Source organism: Rhinoraja longicauda, chromosome 35 (genome assembly GCF_053455715.1).
Source record: "Rhinoraja longicauda isolate Sanriku21f chromosome 35, sRhiLon1.1, whole genome shotgun sequence".
Classification (NCBI taxonomy): Eukaryota; Metazoa; Chordata; class Chondrichthyes; order Rajiformes; family Arhynchobatidae; genus Rhinoraja; species Rhinoraja longicauda.
Genome location: NC_135987.1, coordinates 5,365,173 through 5,392,617, shown reverse-complemented (window position 1 = coordinate 5,392,617; position 27,445 = coordinate 5,365,173). Strand labels below are relative to the sequence as shown.

The window sequence follows — 27,445 nt, the reverse complement described above, 5'->3', positions numbered from 1 at the left end:
CCTGCGCGTATTTGGAGTGTGGGAGGAAACCGGAGCACCCGGGGAAAACCAACGCGGTCACGGGGAGAACATACAAACTTCGTATAGACAGCACCCTTAGTCAGATTCCAACCCGGGTCTCTGGCGCTGTAAGGCAGCAACTCTACCTTAGAACTAAGAGGTGACTGGATAAGCTCAGCCTCCCAAAGTCTCCAAACAACTGTTGTAACTCGTGATGCAGCTCCAAAGGACTTTGTAGAAACAAAGAACTGCAGATGCTGGTTTATCAAGGAAAGACACAAATTGCTGGAGTAACTCAGGGTGTCAGGCTGTGACCCTGGACAATAGGTGACGTTTCAAGGTGAAAACATTTGTTCTCCGCTCAGTGCTGAACAGTAACCTTTAGAGACTGTAATCTTTACGCCAGGGAGAAATATCACCTCCTTATGCATACTATCAAGAATGTATCACTTTTTGATGTATCCAGTTGTGGGAGAGTCTAGGACCAGAGGGCACAGCCTCAGAATCAAAGGACGTACCCTTACAAAGGAACTGAGGAGGAATTTCTTTAGCCAGAGGGTGGTGAAACTGTGGAACTCATTGCCACAGATGGCAGTGGAGGCCAAGAGATTAGAGACGCAGCTTGGAAACAGGCCCTTCGGCCCACCGAATTCACGCCAACCATTGATCATCCATTCATACTAGTTCTATAGTCATCCCAGTTTCTCACCCACTCCCTGCACACTCGGGGCAGTTTACAGAAGCCAATTAACCTACAAACTCGCATGTATGTTTCTATGTTTCCATCTTTGGGATGTGGGAGGAGACTGGAGCACCCGGTGGAAATCAAGAAGTTACAAGAACGTGCAAACTCCACACAGACAGCACCTGCAGTCAGGATTGAACCTGGGTCTCTGGTGCTGAGAGGCAGCAACTCTATCGGCTGCCGTTACCACTTCCGTTGTAGTGGACATTGTTCTAGGATCTGTGGCATATTGGTAGATGCCACCAAGTACACCCACCATCTTCATCGCATATTGGCCATCAGGTTCTGGGGCTTCATGGTCCTTCAGTCCAGCCATACTCTCCTATAACTGGAAAGGCCTGGATGGAGTGGACGTTTCCATTAGCGAGAGAGTCTAGCACCAGAGGGCACAGCCTCAGAATAAAAGGATGTACCTTTAAAATGGAGAGGAGGATGAATTTCTTTAGCCAGAGGGTGGTGAATCTGCGGAATTCATTGCCACAGACAGTGGAGGAGGCCAAGTCATGGGGTATTTTTAAAGCAGAGATTGACAGGTTCTTGATTAGTAAGGGTGTCAATGGTTATGGAGAAAATGGGGTTGAGAGAGGAAGGATAGATCTGTCATGATTTAAAGGTGGAGTAGACTTGATGGGCCGAATGGCCTAATTCAGCTCCTCTGGCCTATGATGACCAGCTTGTTGCCTGTTTCGGACAGAGTGAAGAATTTATTTCCCTGAGGGTTGTGAATTTTTGGAGTTCAGTTTAGTTTATTGTCACGTGTGCCGAGGTACAGCGAAAAGCCTTTGTTGAGTGCTAACCAGTCAGCGGAAAGACAACACACGTTTACAATCAAGCCGTCCACGGTGTACAGATACACGATAAAGGGAATAAGGTGAATAATGTTTAGTGCAAAATAAAGTCCAGTAAAGTCCGATCAAGGACAGTCCGAGGGTCTCCAAGGAGGTGGATAGGTGGAATGAGGTAGAATTCCCTATCCCACAGAGCTGTGGGGCAGTCAATATATTCAGGGTGGAGGCTCCTTTGAGCAAGGGAGATGGGAAGTACAGCAATGTTGAAGCCATGGCTTGATCTTCATGAATGGCGAAGCAGGTCCAAGGAACAGAATGCTCTGTTCCCTCTCCTGCTTCTAGTGCCTCTTCCCTTTGACCACCAGATCAATTTCTCATTACACCATCAAATCCAAAGTCACCTGATACAGACGGCTGTGGTGGCCAAGTCAATGGGTATTTTTAAGGCCGAGGTTGACAAGTTCTTGATTAGTAACGGTGTTAAGGGTTATGGGGAGAAGGCGGGTTTGAGAGGAAAAGATAGTCAGCCATGATGGGATGGCTGAGTAGACTTGATGGGGTGAATGGCCTAATTCTGCTCCTAGAACCTGTGAACTTATAAACCCACCGGTACGATTGGCAAACCAGAAATCACTGCGTTCAACGAGGGCGAGGCGTTTCACAACAAGCCGAGGCTGGAGCAGAGCTCAGACCCACACCGCCCACACAGGTCCGGGTCGACTAGAGGGTTAAAATGAAACGCCACCTTCCCCAACTCGACAACACCAAGCGTTGGAGGCATGGAGAAGCAGGCGACTTACTCTGGAGATGGTCAGCGGCATGTTGAAGTCCTTCCCTCCTTGCAGCCTGAAGCCCCAGGGTGCAGGGCCCGTTAGGGACACGTTGTACGCCGACATAGTTCACGCTCCAACCAGCCTCTTCTGGTGGGAACAAGGGGGAAGAGGAATGGGGTTGGAGCAGGGGGAAGATGAATGGGGAGGGATAAAGGAGGAAGAGGAAGGGGGTGGGAGCAGGGGGAAGAGGAATGGGGTTGGAGCAGGGGGAAGATGAATGGGGAGGGATAAAGGAGGAAGAGGAAGGGGGTGGGAGCAGGGGGAAGAGGAATGGGGTTGGAGCAGGGGGAAGATGAATGGGGAGGGATAAAGGAGGAAGAGGAATGGGGTGGGAGCAGGGGGAAGAGGAATGGGGTTAGATAAAGGAGGAAGAGGAATGGGATGGGAGCAGGGGGAAGAGGAATGGGGTTAGATAAAGGAGGAAGAGGAATGGGGTGGGAACAGGGGGGGAAGAGGAATGGGGGGGAAGAGGAATGGGGTGGGAACGGGGGGGGGGAGGAACGGGGGGGGGGGGGGGAACAGGGGGGACAGAGAAGAAACAAGAAAAAAAAGTTAGTGAATAATATATATATATATATTTTAAAGCCACTGAATTACTGATTGGGATCAGAGTGGTACCAAGAATAGAAACAAGTCATCAGGCATGAGGAGACCACAGGCAGAGTGAGCCATATAAGGGTGGTAACACAACACCTGATATGCCAGGCTCGTGTGACTCATATCACTCAATATAGAAACGGATTTTCTGGGCACCCCAAATCTATCCCCAACCCTCTTCAGAAAATACCCCCCATGTAATATGTGGAAGCCAGGACAATCTTATCACACCAGCATTATTTTTGTTACTAATTTTTGTTAACAAGACAATTTTTCAACAATAAACATACAAGCTATTTAAAATATATATATATATATATATATATATATATATACACACGAAGATTGTTTGGTTGTCAATGGTAATTAATATTAACTGGTCACAGATTTTATTTAATGTTTAAACAAAAAATGTAACCGAGGTTTTTAAGTTTCAAAACCCCCGCCAAATAACAGGAAAGCAGAAATTTGTTTCTCTACAACTTGGTGTCACAAGAAGTTAGAATAAAGCTAAACGCCTCGACATTGCGGGCCGGTCACCGAACGGGTTAAACTGTTGTTGGGTGACGGTCCCACCAAAAGCCGGGTTTGCGGAAATATCCAAGCAAGAAAGCAAAACGAAAAGAACCATGCCATCACATTTAAAAATCATGCCCATCTCAGTCTCTCTGCAGCCTCATCTCTCCTCTGCAGTAGCAAATAACAAGTTAAAAAAAGCTTCACATTGCACAGTCAATAGATGCACCAGTTTCCTGGTTGTTAGGGGATGGTAGTGACATTTATAATTACAGAAATTATATATATCTTTTCTAAAAAGCCCCCGAACAAACGAGGCTGCAACTGTGCACTGGAAGTGTGCGATTAGGTCTCAGAATTGCAACAGCTAAAACAAACTCACAACGCCGGCGCTCAAACGACTGGTTAATCGTCCAAAAGTCGAGGACTTTAACAAAAATATATATTTTCAAAGCCGGGTTTTTTTTCTTTCTTCCTCCCTCTTCCCTTCCCCTTCTCCCTCTGTCTGTCTTTAAAGGAGCAACCCTTGCTTTAGCCACAGATCTCCCCACTCTCACCCCAGCCTGCCCTGCCTGCAGTACGTCCCATCTCCATTGCAAACTACCCAGGCAGATCAATCCTAAACCTTTTCTTTTTTAAACATTAAAAAAAACAAACGCTGCATGCAAACGCATCGCCGGGCTGGAAAGCCACCGGTGCAAACGACAGACGGGAGAAAGACATGCAGAGGAGAAGACGCAGGGCTAGATTTCCATACCCCGTCCCCGTTGCTCGCCTCCACTGATGGATATTCCGCTGAAGCGAAGCTGCCCAGTATCAGGAAGCGCATTTATCAGCTCCCAGTCCCGGCCTGACGTCAGCTGATGGGCAAAGACAGCCGGCACTGGAGGTGGGGAAAGCAAGGAGGACCTTCATACTGACCAGAGCCAAGCTTTCCCCAGGTATCTCTGCCTTCTCAACACACTTTGGAGCACAACAACAACAACAACAACCGAATAACATTTCTGCTGTGCCTAATACAACGCTTGAGTTAAGGTCTTTAGAAGGATGAGAGGGGATCTTATCGAAACATAATCGATTATTAAAGGGGTTGGACACGTTAGAGGCAGGAAAGATGTTCCCAATGTTGGGGGGGGGGGGGGGGGGGGGTCCAGAACCAGGGGCCACAGTTTAAGAATAAGGGGTAGGCCATTTAAAACGGAGATGAGGAAAAACTTTTTCAGTCAGAGAGTTGTAAATCTGTGGAATTCTCTGCCTCAGAAGGCAGTGGAGGACAATTCTCTGAATGCTTTCAAGAGAGAGCTAGATGGAGCTCTTAAGGATAGCGGAGTCAGGGGGTATGGGGAGAAGGCAGGAACGGGGTACTGATTGAGAATGATCAGCCATGTTCACATTGAATGGTGGTGCTGGCTCGAAGGGCCGAATGGCCTACTCCTGCACCTATTGTCTGTTGTCTTCTGGAATTGACTCAAATTCCATCTTTCCATGCTTAGCTTAGTTTAGAGTTCATAAGTGATAGGAGTAGAATTAGGCCACTCAGCCCATCGAGTCTACTCTGCCATTCAATCATGGCTGATCTATCTCTCCCTCCTAACCCCATTCTCCTGCCTTCTCCGCATAACCCCTGGCATAGTGTGGAAACAGGCCCATCGAGACCACACCGACCAACGATAGACTAGTTCTATCCTACACACACCAGGGGCAATTTACAACAGCCAATTAACCTACAAACACACACGTCTTATGAATGTGGGAGGAAACCGGAGCACCCGGAGGAAATCCACACAGTCACGGGGAGAACGTGTAAACTCCACGCGGACAGAACCTTAGGTCAGGGTCGAACCCGGGTCCCTGGCGATGTGAGGCAGCAACTCTACGCCGTGCCACTGTGCTGCCTCTTTTCCAAGCTGAGATCACCAATTGTACATGGATGTGGAGAGGATGTTTCCATTAGTGGGAGAGTCCAGGACCAGAGGCCATAGCCAGGCCCGTCTTAACGCATGGGCCTGATGGGCACTTGCCCGGGGCCCCACGAGCATAGGGGCCCCATGCTGATCTGTGTATGTTAAGTGACTTGCAATAAATAAATACTACTTTAAAAATGTAGGTTCAATAAGTGCTTTTTTCGCAACATTTTCGGTCCCTAAGTGTTTTTTCCGCAACATTTTCCATCCCTAAGTGCTTCTCACAGCGATCTGTTTCGCAACAATTAGGTCCCTAAGTGCTTTGCTTTTCCATCCCTAAGTGCTTCTCACAGCGATCTGCAAGTGCTTTTCGCAACAATGTAGCACCCTAAGTCCTTCGCTAAGTGCTTTTCGGTAAGTGCTTTTCGCCGGCACGACGGGGGGGGGGGGGGGGGGGGGCTGGTAGGGAAAGGGGGGTGGGGGAGAGTAACGGTGGGGGCGACGTGGAGGGTGGGAGGAGGAGAGAGTGGGGGTGGGAGGAGGCAGAGTGGGACTGGTGAGGGGGATAGCAAGGGTGGGGGTTGGTGTTGGGGGGGAAGAGAGAGTGGGGGAAATGGGGGTGCTGGGGAAAGGGGGGTGGTGGAGAGTAACAGTTGGTCTGGGGGAGAGAGAATGGGGGGGGGTCTGAGAATGGGCACTGGGGAGGGGACAACAGGGGTCGTGAAATTGTGTTTAGGATTTTTCTTCAGAGCCCCACTCATGCACTCCATTCCCCCCTTAATCCCCCTTAAAACTCCCCCAGACCTGTGCTGCATTAACTTAAATTGGTTTCAGGGTTGTTTTTTTAAGAGCCCCACTCACCCACTCCATCCACACCCCCTCAACTCCACTTATCATCCCACCCCCCACAACCCACCTCATCCCCCCTCATCCCCCCCTTATCCTCTTCTCACCCACTCCATCCCCCCCAGCCCCCTTATCTCCCCCCTCTCTTCCACCCTCCATTCACCCAATTCATCCTCCTTGAACCCCCTTTGAAACTCCCCCAAACCTCTACTGCATTGGTCGAACACTCAGCCACTCCACCCCCCCGCGTTTCAAGACTGAAACTTATAAAAAATCAGCTTGGTAGCACAATGGGGCAGCATGGTTTGAACTGGCTTTCACTCATGTGCATGGAAAATGACATCCTAAAGACCATTGACTTCAAGCCAATAATAAAGCAATTCTCTGCAAAGAAATGCCGCAAATGCTTGTTATAATAAGAAATTCGTAGTAATTTCATACTGTGACATCTAATCTGTATGGCTTACTGAGTATTATTGTGTTTTTCAAGCCTCGTGTATTGTTCAAATGTTTATCATGTTGATTAGTTGTTGCTGTACAGCATGTTTTTAATGTTTCAACACCGATTTTGTTGCAAGTGCCAATAAAATAAATATATGTTTAATTTTATCGACCATTTACATTTTTATTCCTGTGAGTAGTTGTCGTAGGGGCCCCAGTACACTGCTTTGCCCGGGGCCCATAATGCTGTAAAGACGGCCCTGGCCATAGCCTCAGAATGAAAGGACGTACCTTTAGAAAGCAGATGAGAAGGAATTTCTTTAGTCAGAGGGTGGAGAGTCTATGGAATTCATTGCCACAGACAGCTGTGGAGGTCAAGTCATTGGGTATTTTTAAGGGGGAGATTGACAGATACTTCAATGGTAATAAACATAAAATGCTGGAGTAACTCAACGGGTCAGGCAACATCTCTGGAGAATAGGAATAAGTGACTTTTCAGGTCGAGACCTTGATTGGTAAGGGCGTCAAGGATTATGGGGAGAAGGCAGGAGAATGGGATTGAGAGGGAAAGATAAATCAGCCATGATCGAATATCAGAGTAGACTTGATGGGCCGAATTATCTTCTTCTGCTATAACTTATGAACTTATAAACGCAATTGTGTTTGCAAGAGTTCTGTTGCAAATGTTTAGAATCAGACTTTACTGGACTTTATCTTGCACTAAACATTATTCCCTTTATCCTGTATCTGTACACAGTGAACGGCTTGATTAGACAACAGACAACAGACAATAGGTGCAGGAGGAGGCCATTCGGCCCTTTGAGCCAGCACCACCATTCAATGTGATCATGGCTGATCATTCTCAATCAGTACCCCGTTCCTGCCTTCTCCCCATACCCCCTGACTCCGCTATCCTTAAGAGCTCTATCTAGCTCTCTCTTGAATGCATTCAGAGAATTGGCCTCCACTGCCTTCTGAGGCAGAGAATTCCACAGATTCACAACTCTCTGACTGAAAAAGTTTTTCCTCATCTCAGTTCTGAATGGCCTACCCCTTATTCTTAAACTGTGACCCCTTGTTCTGGACTCCCCCAACAGTGGGAACATGTTTCCTGCCTCTGACGTGTCCAACCCCTTAATAATCTTATACGTTTCGATAAGATCCCCTCTCATCCTTCTAAATTCCAGTGTATACAAGCCTAGTCGCTCCAGTCTTTCAACATACAACAATCCCGCCACTCCGGGAATTAACCTAGTAAACCTACGCTGCACGGCCTCAATAGCAAATACATTGTAATCATGTATAGTCTTTCCGCTGACTGGATAGCAAGCAACAGAAAAGCTTTTCACTGTACCTTAGTACACGTGACAATGAACTAAACTAAACTTCAGACTTTAGAGATACAGCATTGAAACAGGCCCTTTGGCCCAATAAGTCCATGTCGACCTGTACACGAGCAAAGTAGGGACATTTTACAATTTGCAGAAGTCAATCAACCCACAAACCTGCACGTCTTTGGAGTGTGGGATGAAACCGAAGCACCCGGAGAAAACCCATGAGGTCACAGGGAGGACGTACAAACTCCGTACAGACAGGATCATCTGTAGTCAGGATCGAAACCGGGTCTCTGCCACTGTAAGGCAGCAACTCTGCATAGTTGGATTTAAGCTCCTACAGGTAACCTCACGATCGTGGTATGTTTTTTTTAATGCTAAGGTCTGTCTTCACTCCCTTCCAAGTTGAATTGCGATTTGAAGCTGGCATCCATTTTATATTTCTGCCCTTAGTGTGTCACCGAGATGATGCTGTCCATGCTTGCATGGTGCATTCAGGCAAGGGCTGGAACCTGGCGACTGACTGTTGTGTCACACAAATACAAGACAATGACAAAATCCTACAGAGAGAACCTAATCAACCACAGAAGAAGATGCACAACTTGTTATGAGGAAAGAACTCCCATAAAGGTGGTGACTCTGTGGAATTGATAGCCACAGAAGGCTGTGGAGGCCAAGTCAATGGATATTTTTTCAGTGCAGTTCAGTTCAGTTTAGTTCATTGTTACGTGTTCCGAGGTACAGTGAAAAGCTTTTGTTACGTGCTAACCAGTCACCGGGAAGACATTTCATGAGTAAAATCGAGCCAGTCACAGTGTATAGATATATGATAAGGGAATAACATTTAGTGCAAGGTAAAGCCAGCAAAGTCTGATCAAGGATAGTCCGAGGGTCACCAAAGAGGTAAATGGTAGTTTAGCACTGCTCTCTGGTAGTGGTAGGGTGATTCAGTTGTCTGACAACAGTTGGGATGAAACTGTCCCTGAATCTGATTAGTACGGGTGTCAGAGGTTATGGGGAGAGGGCAGGAGAATGGGATTTAGAGGGAAAGATAGACCAACCATGATTGAATGGCAGAGTAGACTTGATAGGCTGAATGGCCTAATTCTGCTCTCATCACTTATGAAGGCATGCTTCAGAGGGTTGCCCACGGGGGTGTTTACTTCTGCATACAAACTGTCCCTTCTGAAGCCTCCCTTCTTTTGACCAGTGTCTGTCCAGAGCGTTGGGCTCTGCAGAATGAAGCGTGATATTCAATGATAGATAGTTTTGATCACTTGGTCTAATCTTCATTGTTTCCTTGGGTTTATCCTGAAGCCTCTTAATGTTATCGTCCTATTTGCAGATTGCCAGCTGCGTAAATCGAGTTAAAGTGCACAATAAATAACAGTTTAAAATTCAGCCTGTGCATATTTAGGAATGCCAAGGATGTTGTTTAATAGTTCGACATAAGATGGCCCATCTAACAACGTGTTCACAAACAGTATCTCCAAAATGAATAGTACAATGCAACCGATTTCTCAAAACAATGTACTAAATGCAACAATTGGCAACATTATGCCTTTTGCTTTTATACAATCTTGTTTTAGTTCAATCCAATAATATTGAGCCATTGCTTTGTGTTCATGCTTATTTAGCAGTTATCCATTTTAATAGAAGTTGGGAGGTCATGTTACAGTTGGACATGACATTGGTGAGGCCACGTTTCGAGAATCATGTTCAGTTTTGGTCACCCTGTTATAGGAAAGATGTTGTTAAGCTGGAAAGGATGGAGAGAAGATTTACGAGGATGTTGCCAGGACTCGAGGGCCTGAGCTATAGGGAGAGGTTGGGCAGCCTGGTGCTTTATTCCATGGAGCGCAGGAGGATGAGGGATGATTTTATAAAGGAGAATAAGATCATAAGATGAATAGAAGGGTAAATGCAGAGTCATTTACCCAGAGTAGGGGAATCAAGAACCAGAAGAAATAGGTTTAAGCTGAGGGGGGAAAGGTGTAATAGGAACCTGAGTGGCAACTTTTTTACACAAAGGGTGGTAGGTATACGGAACAAACTGCCGGAGAGGTAGTTGAGGCAGATGCTATCACAACATTTTAAAAATATTTGGATAGGTACATGGATAAGATAGATTTAGAGGGATAGGGGTCAAATGCAGGCAGTTGGGACTAACATAGATCGGGTATGTTGGTCAACATGGGCAAGTTGGACCGAAGGGCCTGTTTCCACGCTGTATGACTTTACGATTCTATGACTCAGATGTCACTCATTTCTTACATCACAATGTAAGAGTAGTTGATGAAAGAGGATTTGAATTTATTGCCCAGTTCATGATCTCGAGATTTGCTGAATTGAAGTACTATGACCATTGGGGCACTTCTGAGGTGTGGTTACTGTTATAGCACAGGGAGACACATCTTCATGAGGTTGTTCCCACCTGACTGGATAACCTACCTTGGATGTGGGCTGGCGTACACCACGGTGGAGCAGCGGTAGAGTTGCCGCCTTACAGCGAATGCAGCGGCGGAGACCCGGGTTCGATCCCGACTACGGGCGCTGTCTGTATGGAGTTTGTATGTTCTCCCCGTGACCTGCATGGGTTTTCTCCGAGATCTTCGGTTTCCTCCCACACTCCAAAGATGTACAGGTTTGTAGGTAAATTGGCTTGGTAAATGTAAAAATTATCCCAATAGACAATAGGTGCAGGAGGAAGCCATTCGGCCCTTCGAGCCAGCACCTCCATTCAATGTGATCATGGCTGATCATTCTCAATCAGTACCCCGTTCCTGCCTTCTCCCCATACCCCCTGACTCAGCATCCTTAAGAGCTCTATCCAGCTCTCTCTTGAATGCATTCAGAGAATTGGCCTCCACTGCCTTCTGAGGCAGAGAATTCCTCAGATTCACAACTCTCTGACTGAAAAAGTTTTTCCTCATCTCAGTTCTAAATGGCCTACCCCTTATTCCCAAGTGAGTATAGGAGAGTGTTAATATGCGGGGATCGCTGGGCGGCTCGGCCACTGTGGGCCGAAAGGGTCCGTTTCTGTGCTATATCTTTAAACTAAAGTTCAGTCTTCTTCAAAATAGTTATACATCTGAAGGGTGGAAGAGAGATTGGTGAATAATTCAAAGAAAAATCATCTTCCCTGCCAATGTAACATTCCCTCAATACTGCCCTGAACTGCAAGCTCACATCTCTTGTCTGGGATAATGTAATGAAAAGGAACTGCAAATAATAGTTTATACCAAAGATAGACCCAAAATGCTGGAATAACTCAGGTAGTTTAGGCTGGTACCATAGCAAAGTTAGAGTCATAGAGTCACAGAATCTTACAGCGTGAAAATAGGTCCCTCAGCCCAACTTGCCTACACAGGCCAACATGTTCCATCTACATTCCATCTGCCTGCGTTTGGCCCCACATCCCTCTAAACCTGTCCTATCCATGTGCCTGTCTAAATGTTTCTTAAATATAGGAATAGTACCTACGCAACTACCTCCTCCGACAGCTCATTCCATACACCCACCACCCTTGGTGCACAATTGTCCTCTCCTTGGCTGCTGCTATATCCGTTCTGCCCTGCCATCTTGTCAAGTTTCCTGTGTAAACACTGACTGCTGCACACAACATCCCTCTGCACTACCTTCCATGCTCCTATTTTTAATTATTGCCTTCTCTCAGAGTTGCCGGTGGTTGAGGCAGATGCAAGAACAACATTTAAAAGACATTTGGACAGGTTTGGAGGGATATGGGACAAATGGGACCAGCATAGATGGGCAACTTGGTCAGCATAAAAAGACACAAAGCGCTGAAGTAACTCAGTGGGTTAGGCAGCATCTCTGGAGAACATGGACAGGTGAGTCTGAAGTAGCCTCTCAACCCGAAAAGTCACCTATTCCTTTTCTCCAGAGATGTTGTCTGACCCACGGAGTTACTCCAGCTTCGTGTGTCTTTCTATTGGATAGGTGACGATTCAGGTTGGAACCCTTCTTCAGACTGATCCATGCGCTCCAGAGATGTTGCCTGACCCAATGAGTTACTCCAACTTAGTGTGTCTTTCAATTGGATAGGTGACGATTCAGGTTGGAATCCTTCTTCAGACTGATCCATGCGCTCCAGAGATGTTGCCTGACCCAATGTGTTACTCCAGCTTAGTGTGTCTTTCAATTGGATAGGTGACGATTCAGGTTGGAACCCTTCTTCAGACTGATCCATGCGCTCCAGAGACGCTGCCTGACCCGCTGAGTTACTCCGGCGCTTTGAATCTTTTTTTTTGTAAAGCAGCACCTGCAGTTCTTTGTTTTGACATCTTGGCCAGTACATGGAGTCACATGCATCGCCGCTGTGCGACGCTACGACTCCCTGCCTCTCATAGTCTTACTGATAACTAAGGTCGTTTCATCTGTTGCTTCCTGTTAAGTGTATGTTTGTAAGTCAAACGCTGTCGTCCACTCAAAGTTCTGTATCTCTCCTCACACTGGAGTTGTCAGCTCCCCCCCACCTGCTTCTTACAGAGCATTTCCCCTCTGGCCTCGACAGCCTTCACGGTTTGGTGTTCTTGAAATCCTTGTCAGAATATATCGTGAGGTATTCCGTACGTCACTGTTGTAATGTGAACGCAGGCTCCATTAAATACATTCTAGCATTCTCAGAATGCTTCAGAGCAAGTGCTAACCTTCCATGTAAGACCAGCAACTAATTACCTCAGATAGACACAAAAAAGCTGGAGTAACTCAGGGACAGGCAGCATCTCTGAAGAGAAGGAATGGGTGGCGTTTGGCAATGAATCCGTGTCGACCAGCGAGCCCCGTACACTAGCACTATCCTACACACTGGGATCAATTTACGATCTATTACTGAAGCCAATTAAACTACAAACCTTTACATCTTTGGAATGTGGAAGCCGGAGCACCCGGGGAAAACCCACACGGTCACGGGGGAGAACGTACAAACTCCGTACAGACAGCGCCCATATTCAGGATCAAACTCGGGTCTTTGGCGCTGTAAGCAGCAAGTGTACTGCTGTGCCACCGTGCCACCCGAACTGTGGTATTGAAGTAGCTGGACTTGTAAATATGTCAGAGTTGTTTGTAAGTGCATGTAGTAATTAGTTAGTGTAGGAAGAAACTGCAGATGCTGGTTTAAACCAGATAGACAGAAAAAACAGGAGTAACGGTGGCGCAGCGGTAGAGTTGCTGCTTTACAGCGAATGCAGCGCCGGAGACTCAGGTTCGATCCTGACTACGGGTGCTGCACTGTAAGGAGTTTGTACGTTCTTCCCGTGACCTGCGTGGGTTTACTCCGAGATCTTCGGTTTCCTCCCACACTCCAAAGACGTACAGGTATGTAGGTTAATTGGCTGGGTAAATGTAAAAATTGTCCCTAGTGGGTGTAGGATAATGTTAATGTACGGGGATCACTGGGCGGCACGGACTTGGAGGGCCGAAAAGGCCTGTTTCCGGCTGTATGTATATGATGATATGATATGATATGATAACTCAGCGGGGCAGGCAGCATCTCTGGAGAGAAGGAATGGGTTGAGACCCTTCTTCAATCATTCAGCACAGATTCATTGCACACTGGGTGATATAGATCCTGACTGACTGAATGGCAGGGAATAAATAATAGACCTATAAGCCTTTGTAGATGGACAAGCACTTGTCTCTCTATGCCTTTGTATTAATTAGAGTAAGCTGAATGTTAACACGGTAGATGTAAGAATGATTCCTGCATTAAAACAGTGAAGGTAGACACAAAATACTGGAGTAACTTAGCGGGTCAGGGAGCATCTCTGGAGAGAAGGAATGGGTGACGTTTCGGGTTGAGACCCTTCTTCAGACTGATGTCAAGCCCGCCCCCTTCCCTGACATCAGTCTGAAGAAGGGAAGAAGGGTCTGAAGAAGGGTCTCGACCCGAAACGTCACCCATTCCTTCTCACCAGAGATGCTGCCTGACCCGCTGAGTTACTCCAGCATTTTGTGTCTACCTCCGATTTAAACCAGCATCTGCAGTTTTCTTTCTTACAACAGTGAACACGTTTCAAAAATACACCACCAGTTGTGAGGTTTGGTATAACATTTTCAGGTAGTGAGAGGGGTGTAGAAATAGAAATGGGAGTCTTCGGACAAACCGAATGGAAAATATGATCTGCTTGGAAGGATTCTTTGCCTGCTGTGACGATCCATACCTTGTCCATGAAGACACTGGGTTTAAAACTAGCACTGGCATCCGCGCTGTAGTGGGCAAGACAAAACTATCGTCAGGCTGATTGGGAAACCATGCCCAGCCTGTGAGCATTGACGGATAGCCTTGGAGGAGGGGCAGTTGTCCGACCAGCAAGGGGAAAGAATTAACACTTCCAGTCAATAGACAATAGGTGCAGGAGTAGGCCATTCGGCCCTTCAAGCCAGCACCGCCATTCAATGTGATCATGGCTGATCATTCTCAATCAGTACCCCGTTCCTGCCTTCTCCCCATACCCCCTGACTCCGCTATCATTAAGAGCTCTATCTAACTCTCTCTTGAAAGCATCCAGAGAATTGGCCTCCACTGCCTTCTGAGGCAGAGAATTCCACCGATTCACAACTCTCTGACTGAAAAAGTTTTTCCTCATCTCCGTTCTAAATGGCCTACCCCTTATTCTTAAACTGTGGCCCCTGGTTCTGGACTCCCCCAACATTGGGAACATGTTTCCTGCCTCTAACATGTCCAACCCCTTAATAATCTTATACGTTTCGATAAGATCCCCTCTCATCCTTCTAAATTCCAGTGTCCCCACCAGACAGAGTCATAGAGTGATCGAGCATGGAAACTGGCCATTCGGACCAACTTGCCCACACCAGCCAACAAGCTGGGTAACCTCATGATTGTGGTTTGTACTTTTAATGCTAGTTTGTCTTCACTCCTTGCCACGTTTAGTTTATTTTAGAGATACAGCGCAGAAACAGGCCCTTCGGCCCACCAGGTCCGCGCTGACCGGCAATCCCTGCACACTAACACTATCCTACACACACTAGGGACAATTTACATTTCTACCAAGCCAATTAACGTACAAACCTGTAGGTCTTTGGAATGTGAGAGGAAACCGGAGCACCCACGGAAAACCCACGCGGTCACGGGGAGAACGTGCAAACTCTGTACAGGCAGCACCCGTAGTCAGGATCGAACACGTTGTCTCCGTCGCTGCAAGCGCTGTAAGACAGCAACTCTACCGCTGCGCCACCGTACCACCCCTGCATTCCCCCTACAAGTTGAATTGATATCTATATACTATAAGTCTCATTTGTTTGTTTGTTCCTGAACTACAGCCAAAACAGTACACGATAGCACAACAATTTTTGGCCCACCTTCCTCACCGCCGTCTCTTTGGTGCTAATGGAAGAGGTTTCATTGAAATTGATGTTATATTTTTTAAGTTATTCACTTTTTAAAGTTTTAATCTATCTCCTAGGGAGGGAGGCAAGAGGAAGGGGGGAAGAGGGAGGATAAGGGGGGTTGAGGGGGATGGAGTGGGGGGAGGGGAAGGGGGAGGGGATGGAGGGGGAGGGGGAGAAGGGAGGGGGGAGGAGAGGGTGCTGCACCAATGCAGGTGAGGTGTGGGCCCAATAGGTCCACTTGGTCTAGTTTTAAAATAAAATCTGCTTTGAAGCTCGTATCCGTTTTATATTCCCCCCCCTGGTGTGGCACGATGTTCTCAGGAGATGATGCTGTCCATGCTTGCATGGTGCATTCAGGCAAGGACTGACTGTTGTATCACACAAATGCAAGACAGTAGCAAAATCCTACAGAGAATCCAATCAACTACAGAAGATGATGCACAACTTGTTATGAGGAAAGACCTCTCATGAAGGTGGAATTCATTGCCACAGAAGGTTGTGGATGGGTATTTTTGTCAATGGATAATTTTATTATAATAATATAGTATTTTATTATAGTAGAGATAGAGGCAGGGATAGATAGATTCTTGATTAGTACGGGTGTCAGGGGTTATGGGGAGAAGGCAGGAGAGTGGGGTAAGGAGGGAGATATAGACCAGCCATGATTGAATGGCAGAGTGGACTTGATGGGCCGAATGGCCTAATTCTGCTCCGATCACTTATGAACGTACGAACTAGTGACTGACAGCACATGTGTACCTTGGTCTTGCATTCTGGCTCCTTCCCACCACTGCGCCTGTGGCATAGATGGAACACAAAGCTGATTCCAGTCCATCTGTCGTGACTTCAGTGATGTGCTGGAGTCACTGTAATCTCTGATCGGACACGTATCTTCCCAGTGAAGGGGTGATGTTGTGGGCAATGTCCTGGCCAGCTGGGCTTGTGTTTGGTTTTGCAGGCGGCCACTGCTTCTGACAGCTGGAAGACTTGAAGGAACAATCATATGGTGCAGGGTTCTCACTGCATCTGGCCACAAACTCGCACCACTGAGGTGATAACTTTGTTTGGGAACCTGACCAGGATTCCCAGCCTTGCTGTCTGCATAGTCGTTGACGCACTTTCCTCACACTGTTCACACCATTCCCTTCAAGGTCACAACTTTACAAGTCGGGTCGTACAGTAAAATTGTGAGCTCATCAACTTGAATGGAATTGTGGGGAGGTCAGTACTAACGCAGGTACCGGCCACCCCACCATCAAAGGCATCTACAAGAGGCGCTCCCTCAAAAAGGCAGCCATCATCATCAAAAATCTATGGGCAGCACAATTGTGCAGCGGTAGAGTTGCTGTCTCTCAGCACCAGAGACCCAAGTCCGATCCTACGGGTGCTGTCTGTACGGTGTTTGTACGTTCTCCCCGTGACCGCGTAGGTTTTCGCCGGGTGCTCCGGTTTCCTCCCACACTCCAAGGACGTGCAGGTTTGCAGGCTTTGGTAAAATTGTAATTTGTCCCCGGTGTGTAGGATAGTGTTAGTGTGCGGGGTGATCGCTGGTCGGCATGGACACAGTGGGCCGAAGGGATTATTTCCACTCTGTATTCCTTATGTCTAAAGTCAGTACCTACATATGCACCAACCTCCCCACCTTGGAAGGAATCTATGAGAGGTGTTGCCTCAAAAAGGCAGCCAGCTTCATCAGAGACCCTCGCCACCGCGAACTCACTCTCACTTCACCCCTGCCATCGGGAAGAAGTGACAGGTGTCTGAAAACCACGACCATCAAGTTCAAGAACAGCTTCTCCCAACCAATTCTCTGGATGCTTTCAAGAGAGAGTTAGATAGAGCTCTTACAGATAGCGGAGTCAGGGGGTATGGGGAGAGGGCAGGAACGGGGTACGGATTGCGGATGATCAGCCATGATCACATTGAATGGCGGTGCTGGCTCGAAGGGCCGAATAGCCTACTCCTGCACCTATTGTCTAACCATCAGATTTTTGAACACTGCACCACACTATCTTCAACTATGAACTATGACTATCATTGGTTGCACTCAGGTTGCTGAGTGTTTTTGCACTAGCGTTGGGGTTTTTAGTTTGATTATTTTTTGTTTAACATATACTATCTATTTATATAGGGCTCACGTTGTCGACCTCCCCTTGGTGAGCCCTGTCAACTGACCTCAGTCAGGTGAACGACAACAAACAGAGACAGCAGAGGCAGAAGCAGCTTCATAACTTCTGCTGCCTCAAACGCAAGAAGATCTATTTGTATTGCATTTACAGGCCTGTTGTGCTGCTGCAAGTAAGAATTACATTATCAGTACATTTGACAATGAAACACTTTTGACACTATTGACTCTTGATCCTTGAATCCACTCTTAATTTAAGTCGCACACAGCTGTTTAATAACAGCTTATTAAACTGGCACTGCCTGGGTCAATCAGTTATCACAACTTAACATGTAAACAAAAACTGCAGATTCTGGTTTATACCAAAGATAGACACGCTGGAGTAACTCAACAGCATCTCTGGAGAACAGGATAGATGATATCTCGGGTTGGGACCCTTCTTCAGACTGAAAGGTTCTGCTGCTATGAATTTTGAACTTATGACATTTTCACCTCTAGACTTTGCCACTTACTCCACCCCTCTGCAAATCACCCCCACCCTTGCCTGTATCACCAGGGGGTACGGCGCTGCTCGAGCTCACCGGAGCGCCACTCCAGCACCACCTAAATAAACAGCAGGGAACTTTAACTAGTGGGGAATTTAACAGCGGCCACTCCAGCAGCAGTGACAGCTCCGGCACCGAGAAAAATCAGCACTGCAACACCGCCTATCACAAGATAGACACAAAATGCTGGAGTAACTCAGTGGGACAGACAGCATCTCTGGAGAGAAGGAGTGGGGGACATTGCGGGTCGAGACCTTTCTCAGTCTGAAGAAGGGTCTTGACTTGAAACGTCACCCATTCCTTCTCTCCAGAGATGCTGCCTGACCCGCTGAGTTACTCCAGCATTTTGTGTTTATCTTCGGTGTAAACCAGCGTCTGAAGTTCCTTCCTCCATCTAGCACTTGTCATCCCCACCACTCTTTTCCTAATTTTTTCTACCCCCCCCCCTCCCCACTCCATCAGTCTGAAGAAGGGTCTCGACCCGACACACGATTAATAGCTTGCAACCCAATGATAATAAACTCTCTACTGAAGCCATTTGCTGTAAAATTAATCATGTTTCACCCTGGCTACAATCAACGCTGTTGATGCCATTAAACAGCACACACTATTAAACTATTGGAGCATTTCACTGCATTCAAAGGACAAGGGGTCATTTCTACATGAAAGATGTAGACACATTTTCAAATGTAGAAACATCCCCTGCACCAGGGATGGAAGATCGGTGAAACCGCCCCAGATACAAAAAACCTGGGCTTTTGGTCATTACAGCCCCATAGATTTCCCAGATCCTTTGATCTTACTCCAATTAATACACAAACAAACAAAAAAGACACAAAGTGCTGGAGTAACTCAGCGGTTCAGGCAGCATTTCTGGAGAACATGGTCAGGTGATGTTTTGGGTCACGACAATTCTTCAGACTGGTTGTAAGTTGGGGGGGGGGGGGGGGGGGGGATGGTGAAAGCTGAAAGAGAGGAATAAATAAAGCCAAAAATAAATTTAACTTTATTTTGTCTTATTATTATCTATCGACTCCTGTGTTTACAGACCTGTTATGCTGCTGTAAGTAAGAGTTTCATTGTTCCATTTCAGTACATCAGACAATTGAAGACCCTTGACTCTCTCTCTTGCCTCCTGACCTGCAGTTCCTTCTATCTCCATCTTTACTTTACTTTAGAGATGCAGAGTGGAGACAGGCCCTTCGGCCCACCGAGCCCGTGCAGCCCAGCGATTCCCATACACCAGCACTAGCCTGTACACTTGAGGGACAATTTACAATGTCACCAAAGCCAATTAACCTACAAACCTGCACGTCTTTGGAATATGGGAGGAAACCGGAGCACCCGGAGAAAACCCACGCCGTCACAGGGAGAACGTACAAACTCCGTACTTCTCTCATTTCTTACCCACTCATGTTACTTGGGTTGTATGGATTGGGGAATCAAACAGCTAGGAATTGTACCATCGTGAGAAACTATCAGGAGAAATAAGGGTGATGCTTACAGTTGGGGAATGGAAGCTCACTGACACACCCATAGATGGTGATAAGCAATTGATACAATGGAACGCAGTCTGAAGAAGGGTCTCGACCCGAAATGTCACCCATTCCTTCTCTCCAGAGATGCTGGCTGACCCGCTGAGTTACTCCAACATTTTGTGTCTATGTCTATCTTCAGTTTAAACCGGTATCTGCAGTTCCTTCCTACACATGAACTCATGTTGCCTAATTGACAGGCAAGGAATCGATGCCAATTATTTAGGTTATATGGGGTGGCACAGCGCTAGAGTTGCTGCCTCACAGCGCCAGATACCCAGGTTCGATCCTGTCTATGGATGCTGACTGTACAAAGTTTGTACGTTCTCCCCGTGACCTGCGTGGGTTTTCTCCGGGCGCTCTGGCTTCCTCCCACACTCCAAAGGCGTACAGGTTGGTAGGTTAACTGGCTTGGTAAAATTGTACCTTGTCCCTGGTGTGTAGGATAGCATTAGAGTGCGGGGATCGCTGGTCGGCGCGGACTCGGTGGGCCGACGGGCCTGTTTCCGCGCTGTATCTCGAAACTAAACTAAACGAAACAGCCAAGAATTGTACCATACCGAGGAACTGGGAGGAGAAATATGGATAATGCTTACAATTGGGGAATGGAAGATCACTAATACACCCATAGATGGTGATGAGCAAATGATACAATGGAGGACATGAACTCATGTTGACTCCTGTTGGGCAGGCAAGGTATAGATGCCAATGGTTCAGGTTATAGGAGGAGCTGTATGTTTGGATTCTGACGTTAACGCTCGACGGGACCCTGTGTCTGGTGAAAGGGCGTGGATGGCCCTGTGATTAGATCAGACCATAAAACAGGGTGATTATAAGACAGGGCTTTGGGATTTGGAAGGATTGAAAGTAAGAATGCAACAGAACATTGTTGTAGTTCTGGGCCAAGGTTAAATGACAGCTGAATCTCTGGGTGTAGGAAGGAACTGCAGATGCTGGTTTAAACCAAAGATAGACACAAAATGCTGGAGTAATTCAGCAGAACAGGCAGCATCTCTGGAGAGAAGGTATGGGTGACGTTTTGGGTCGAGACCCCTCCTCAGCCTGAGGATCTCTGGGACCAGGGCCATTCACTCCCACCGACCAGGGAGAGGATTGTAGACTGGGGCTGGAATCAAAGAACAGCTTGTCTAAGGGGTCAGAGAGTCATGGAGTGATACAGCGTGGAAATAGGCCCATCGGCCCAACTTGCCCACACCAACCAACATGTCCCAGCTACACTAGTCCCACCTGCCCGCGTTTGGCCCACATCCCTCCAAATCTGTCCTATCCATGTACCTGTCTAAATGTTTCTTAAATGTTGCGATAGTACCTGCCTCAACTACCTCCTCCAGTAGCTCGTTCCATACACCACCACCCTTTGTATGAAAAAGTTGCCCCTCAAAGTTGCTTCCTATTAAATATTTTCCCCTCTCACCTTAAACCTGCGTCCTCTGCTTCTCGATTCCCTTACTCTAGGCAAGAGATAACATGCGTTTACCCGATCTATTCCTCCCATGGTTTTTATAGACAAAATGGGTCAGGGTCAGGGTTGCCCCCAGAGTGGACAGAGGGAGTGGCAGCTGGAGACATGGCTATTGTCTAGGGACATGGCTATGGTGGTTATTATTCACCCTAGCAGAACGTCCCATCACTCAATGTAGCAGAGTGTGACTTGTCTATACAGCTGGTTGACAGCATGTGCTCTCTCTCTCTCTCTTTTTAAAAACATTTAAAAATAAACGTAACAACAAAATGTGAGTTGATAGATGAGATATATTCTACATTTTACATACTGTTCCCCCACAACATTGATTACACTGTGAGGGGCAGTTTTGCTTACTAAAATGGCGGCCGTTAGACTCCTCTGCGTGCACTTCAGTACAGGCGATTGCGACGGAGTGGTTCATCTTGCTCCTCTAGTGTCTTTGGTATACACTCCAGGAACTCCTCCTCAGTGTTGTTAGCCCAATCAATCTGGTCTCCATGTTTCCAAAGATACTAGAGGAGCAAGATGGACCACTCGACCCTAAACACCGTAGTACGTCACGGCGCCATTTTAGTAGGCAGAAACTTGCAGAGACATTTAAAAAGAAAAATAACAAAACAATCTGTGAATTGATAGATGAGATATATTCTGTATTTTAGTGGTATCATCTCACATACTGTTGCCCTCAAAACACTGCGAGAGGCATCATAGCGTACGGCGGGGTTTGCTTACTAAAATGGCGGCCGCTCCCCTCCTTTGCGGACTGCGCTTCAGTGTGGGCGACCGGCGCAGGACACGCCCCACTGCACGATCACGTGTCGCATGAGGACACGCCCCGTTGCACGATCACGTGTCGAACGAGGACACGCCCCACTGCACGATCACGTGTCGCACGAGGACACGCCCCACTGCACGATCACGTGTCGCACGAGGACACGCCCCGCCACCTGGTCACGTGCGCGTGTCACGTGGGCGGGTCAGGTGCGGCGGCGGCGGCCGGAGCGGGGCCTCGGGGTAGGTTTGTCCTGTGGTCGGCGGCGGGCAGAGCAGGGCATCAGGGGCATGAAGCCGGCTGGCTCCCGGCCCCCTCTTCATGGGTCGCCGGGAGCTGCAGAGAGCTCAGCTCAGCGCGGCCTGGAATGGGCAGAGGGCAGGGGTGTGGGAGGGAGGAGCCGGGTCCGAGGAGGGAATGGTCTGGCCATCGGCTGTGAGGCCGGGGTGGGTGGGGGGGAGGGGGAGAGGGGGCACACTGGGTCTGGCGGGGCATTGGTCTGGGCATCGGGTCTTGGGGTGGGTGGGGAGGGAAGTAGGCTGGACACTAGTCAGTGTAGAGGGAGGTGGGCACTGAATGGGTCTGTAGTGAGGGGTGGGCAATGGGTTTGTAGTGAGGGGTGGGCAATGGGTCTGTAGTGAGGGGTCGGCAATGGGTCTGTAGTGAGGGGTGGGCAATGGGTCTGTAGTGGGGGGTGGGCAATGGGTCTGTAGTGAGGGGTGGGCAATGGGTTTGTAGTGAGGGGTGGGCAATGGGTCTGTAGTGAGGGGTCGGCAATGGGTCTGTAGTGAGGGGTGGGCAATGGGTCTGTAGTGAGGGGTGGGCAATGGGTCTGTAGTGGGGGGTGGGCAATGGGTCTGTAGTGGGAGATGGGCACTGAATGTGTAGAGGGAGGTGGGCACTGAATCTGTAGTGGGAGGAGGCTGGTGGGCAGGGAGGCCTGGGTCTGGGGAGCACTTAGTCTGGGAAAGGAGGGTAGGGTGGGCATGGGATGTAGGTATGTCACCGGGTCTGGTGAAGAGGGCACTGGGACTGTGGGCCTGGGGAGGGAGGGAGGGAGGGGGGTGGGCATTGGATCTGCGGATGGGGGGTGGGCTGTCTGTCTGGGAGGGGGGGTAATTTGGTTTGGGGATGAAGAGGGATGGTTATTGGGTCTGCGGAGTGGGCCCCCTATCTTTGGGGGGTGGGTGTTGGGGATGGGGTTGTGGGAGAATGGAAAGCCCTGTGATCTATCTGCAGGGAAGGCCAATTGTCCTGGATTTTCAGTGGGAGTGAGTTGGAGCTTCCTAGTGTTGCTCTGGGTCTTAGTTTGTCTGTCCTCCGGGTTCTTTTGATGTTGCAATATATGGAACCTAAAATTCATCATGTCAATTGTGTAGAATTAAGAGATGCCATGCAATATTGTCACAAGAACGAGATGGTGGAGATCACATTTGGGTTGTCTGGCTCTCATATCCACTGATCATTGAGCAATATCCTCACTTTACTTCCGTGCACAATGTGGGTAAAGTTGATTGTCAATGGTGCTTTATTTGTCACATATGCAACTGCACAGTGAGATTCTAGTACAAATATAACACATGCGGGCGCCATTATTTAATGTCCAAAGTCCCGTCGGCCATTTAAAAAAATGAAGCATGTTAACTCATGGAGACTCAAGAAACAGCTTATGTTGGTATCTTGAGCAAAACACAAAGTGTTAGAGGAAATCGGAGGGTCAGCACATGACGGGCCGGGGCCCCTTTTCCGACTAATTGATCTTCTGAAGAAGGCCTGTCCATTCCTTCCACAGATTCTGCCTGACCTATTAAGTTCCTCCAGCCCTTTATGTTAACTTATGGAAGAACTCCAGCTCACTCCCCAGTTTTGTTCCGCTGCTGCACAAGTACAGTTGATGTGGGGTAAAAGGAAACAAAATTGCTCTCCAGAGACTGGTTTTAATTTTCCAGTGCTGCTAATGACTCGGAAGTTCTTGAAGCCGACTCGTTGCACCAAATGGAGAAGTCTTTATGTTCTTCATCGCTGTGTCTTGAAGCACAATGTGAAGCACAAGCTTAATGAATCCATTACTCCAACCTAACCTGTTAGTTTGTAGCAGTCTTTACAAGTCTTTACACTGCAGCAATAGATCGTGGGGAGGGTTAGCAAGAGATTGCATGATGGAGATACAGTAAAGCAATGGAGCGACACGGTGGCGCAGCGGTAGAGCTGCTGCCTTACATCGGGAGAGACCCGGGTTTGATCCTGACTATGGTGCCGTCTATTCGGGGTTTGTACATTCTCCGCTGTGCCACTCTGCCGCCCAAGATGACAGGAAGAAGCATGGGGGGGGTTCTGGTGGCGTGGTTGTGCATCCCTCTGCATATCTGTAAGTAACAATTCTTGGGTACACTTTGCCATCAGATGGTAGAGCTAGACGTGACATTGTGAAAAGACAGATGCCGCAGAGTGGCGCAGCGGTAGCGTTGGTGCCTTACAATGCCAGAGACCCGGGTTCGATCCTGACTAAGGGTGCTGTCTGTACGGAGTTTGTATGTTCTCCCTGTGACCTGTGTGGGTTTTCCCCAGGTGTTCCGGTTTCCTCGCACACTCCAAAGATGTACGGGTTTGTTGGTTAATTGGCACCGGTAAAGATTGTAAATTGTTCCTCGTGTGCAGTATAGTGTTAGTGTACGGGGTGATCGCTGGCGGCTGGGACTTGGTGGGCTGACGGGCCTGTTTCCGCGCTGTTTCTCTATAACACTAAACCAAAAAATGTTCAATGCCGTCTCTGCAAAGCCCAATGCAATCGCAATAAAGCTTCCTGACTCGTGCGTTCAGATGCACTTGCAATTAAAAATTAATAATATTGTAGACTGAACTCTTTGGCCTGGAGATTTTCCTTGAGGAAGTTACATTTTTAATGCATTCACAGCACTGCTTAGCTTTTAATGAACCTGACTGCTATCACCATTTGCATCTGCAGTGTGGACGATTCCACTGTGCATGAAAGCAGTCCTGGTGCGATGCAGCAAGGGTCGCTGATTGCCTGGTGCTACCACAGTCCAATGAAACACCTAAACATACAGACCGGTCGTTACATAATATTAGGTGGTTATTTTCATTTTGTGGAGAGTCTTGGAGCTTGTAACTGGAAATGCGTTTTCCATATAATTTAGGCAAACCATGGTGTCTTTAGGACCAAGATGCCCTGTCGACACTAGTCCTATTTGGCACACATCCCTCTAAATCTTTCCTATCCATCTACCTGAGCAAGTGTCTTTTAAATTCAGCTATTGTACCTATCTCAACTACCTCCTCTGGCAGCTCATTCCATATAAGACCCACCCCTGTGAAATAGTGCCCCTCCGATTCCTATTAAATGCTTCCACTCACCTTAAACATATGTCCTCTGGTTTTTGATTCCCCCTACTGTGTAAAAGACTCTGTACATTCACCATATCTATTCTCATGTTTTTATACACCTCTCTAAGATCACCCCTCAGCCTCCTGCACTCCAAGGAGGAGTTTTTTTCACGCAAAGGGTGGTGGGTGTATGGAACAAGCTGCCAGAGGAGTTAGTTGAGGCTGGGAATATCCCAATGTTTAAGAAACAGTTAGACAGGCACATGGATAGGACAAATTTGGAGGAATATGGACCAAGCGCAGGCAGATGGGACTAGTGTAGCTGGGAACTGTTGGCCGGTGTGGGCAAGTTGGGCCGAAGGGCCTGTTTCCACACTGTATCACTCGATGACTCTATGAATAACGTCCTAGCCTGAAGATTCTGGCATTAATGAATTATGAAGGAATAATGGCATCAGTCCAAGGCAGTATGGAGTGGACTTGTATAGAAACCTGGTCAAGATAACCCATTATTTAGGTGCTTTAGACTTTAGAGATACAATGTGGAACCAGGCCCTTCGGCCCACTGAGTCCCCACTCACCAGCGATCACCACGTACATTAGCATTATCCTACACACTAGGAACAATTCACGGTTTACAGAAGTCAATTAACCTACAAACCTGTACGTCCTTGAAGTGTGGGAGGAAACTGGAGCACCCGGAGAAAACCCTCGTGGTCACGGGGCAAACGTACAAACTCCGTACAGACAGCACTTATAGTCGGGGTCGAACCTAGGTCTCTGGCGCTGTAAGGCAGCAACGCTACCGCTGCACGCCCTTTGTTGCTGATGTTTTTATGCACGTATATAAGATCCTCAGCTTCCCGCGCTCATGAGGGAAATAGCTACATTGTAAGTTCAGCAAAATCTAATTGCCATCCTGTGATGTGTTGTCTTGCTGCCAGAGATTAACTTCCAATTGCTTCTGTTCCTGTGCGTGCGGTGTTAATGGGCCTCGTTGTTTTTGCTAGATGAATGGTCCCTCAGTAACAGTTAACGGTGCTCTGGGTGAGAATGGCTGTGAGGCTGTGTGGGAGCGACCGTGGACTTTGGAAGAGATCCATAAAGCCAGTGGGAACTGGTCCCTGGGTGCGGATGCTGGGGTAAGTGCAGTCATCATGTTGGGCAGCAGTACCCTGGGCATGATCTCTGTTTCACAGCTTTGCCTGCACTGTTCTATACTGTATCATACTTCGAGTGCACATGTGCTTTCCATCTCTCATGTGGCTGGACATGCTTGTCTCTTAGATGACATGAGATGAGTCCCAGAGTCTAGTTTTGTTAGCTTTTAGAGTTACAGCGTGGAAACGGGCCCTTCAGCCCACTGTGTCCACGCTGACACCAGGGACAATTTACAATCTTTTACGAAGCTCAATTAACCTACAAACCTACACGTCTTTGGAGCGTGGGAGGAAACCGGAGCACCCAGGAAATACCCGTGCGGGGAGAACGTACAAACTCCATGCAGGCAACCCCCTTAGCCAGGATCGACCCAGGTCAATGCGGCTGTAAGGCAGCAACTCTACTGCTGAGCCACCGTGCCACTCCACCAAGTCACACAACTTGGAACCAGACCATTTGGCCCATCACCTCCATGCCAACGTGTGGGTACCTGTCCATTGTAATCCCACCACAATGCACAGGTGATTCACATGCTCCTCTGGACATAGCCTTCTGCTAATACATGATGATTATTATTGGTTATGTTATCCATTTACGTGGACTAATGACCTGCAGATGCAAGGTATAAGGCACTTGCAGAGTCATACAACATGGAAACAGGCCCTTCGGCCCAACGTGCCCACACTGACCAACATGTCCCATCTACACTAGTCCCACCTGCCTGCGTTTGGCCCTTATCCCTTTAAACCTGCCCTATACACGTATCTGTCTAAATGTGTCTCAAACGATGCAATAGTTACGGAGGTTTTATATAGAGCCTGGAGTGAAACTTAGTTTTATATCACGATACAACTCGGGTACAGGCCCTTCAAACCACCATGTTTATCCCAACCAAGTACCACCTATCTACACCAACCCCATCTACCATCACGTGGTCTGTATCCTCCGTCCTTTGGCAATTCAAATGCATCTCTAGATACTTAGCAGGATTCCGGCCTGAAACGTCACCTATCCATGTTCTTCAGAGATGCTGCCTGGTTCTGGGGTACTCCAGTACTTTGTGTCCTTTTTCTCGAGACTTAAGCGTAGTCAGAGCCTTTG

The 27,445-nt window shown here is 47.8% G+C and overlaps 2 protein-coding genes across 8 annotated transcripts in view; one reads left to right on the top strand and one right to left on the bottom strand.

Annotated features, from left to right (window-relative positions):
- The window catches only part of LOC144610102 (LIM domain-binding protein 3-like), a 95,553-nt gene extending 91,226 nt beyond the window's left edge, over window positions 1-4,327 (bottom strand). The window contains exons 1-2 of the mRNA XM_078428651.1: window positions 4,237-4,327; window positions 2,334-2,453 (exon numbers count right to left, since the gene is read on the bottom strand). Of these exons, the coding sequence (XP_078284777.1) occupies window positions 2,334-2,429 (96 nt within the window). The 5' untranslated portion in view covers window positions 2,430-2,453; window positions 4,237-4,327. The remainder of the gene's footprint in view (window positions 1-2,333; window positions 2,454-4,236) is intronic.
- Window positions 4,328-21,995: 17,668 nt separating this feature from the next.
- The window catches only part of washc2c (WASH complex subunit 2C), a 62,829-nt gene continuing 57,379 nt past the window's right edge, over window positions 21,996-27,445 (top strand). For all 7 annotated transcript variants that reach the window (XM_078428678.1, XM_078428677.1, XM_078428682.1 and 4 more), the window contains exons 1-2: window positions 21,996-22,080; window positions 26,194-26,325. In XM_078428678.1, the coding sequence (XP_078284804.1) occupies window positions 26,194-26,325 (132 nt within the window). In that variant the 5' untranslated portion in view covers window positions 21,996-22,080. The remainder of the gene's footprint in view (window positions 22,081-26,193; window positions 26,326-27,445) is intronic.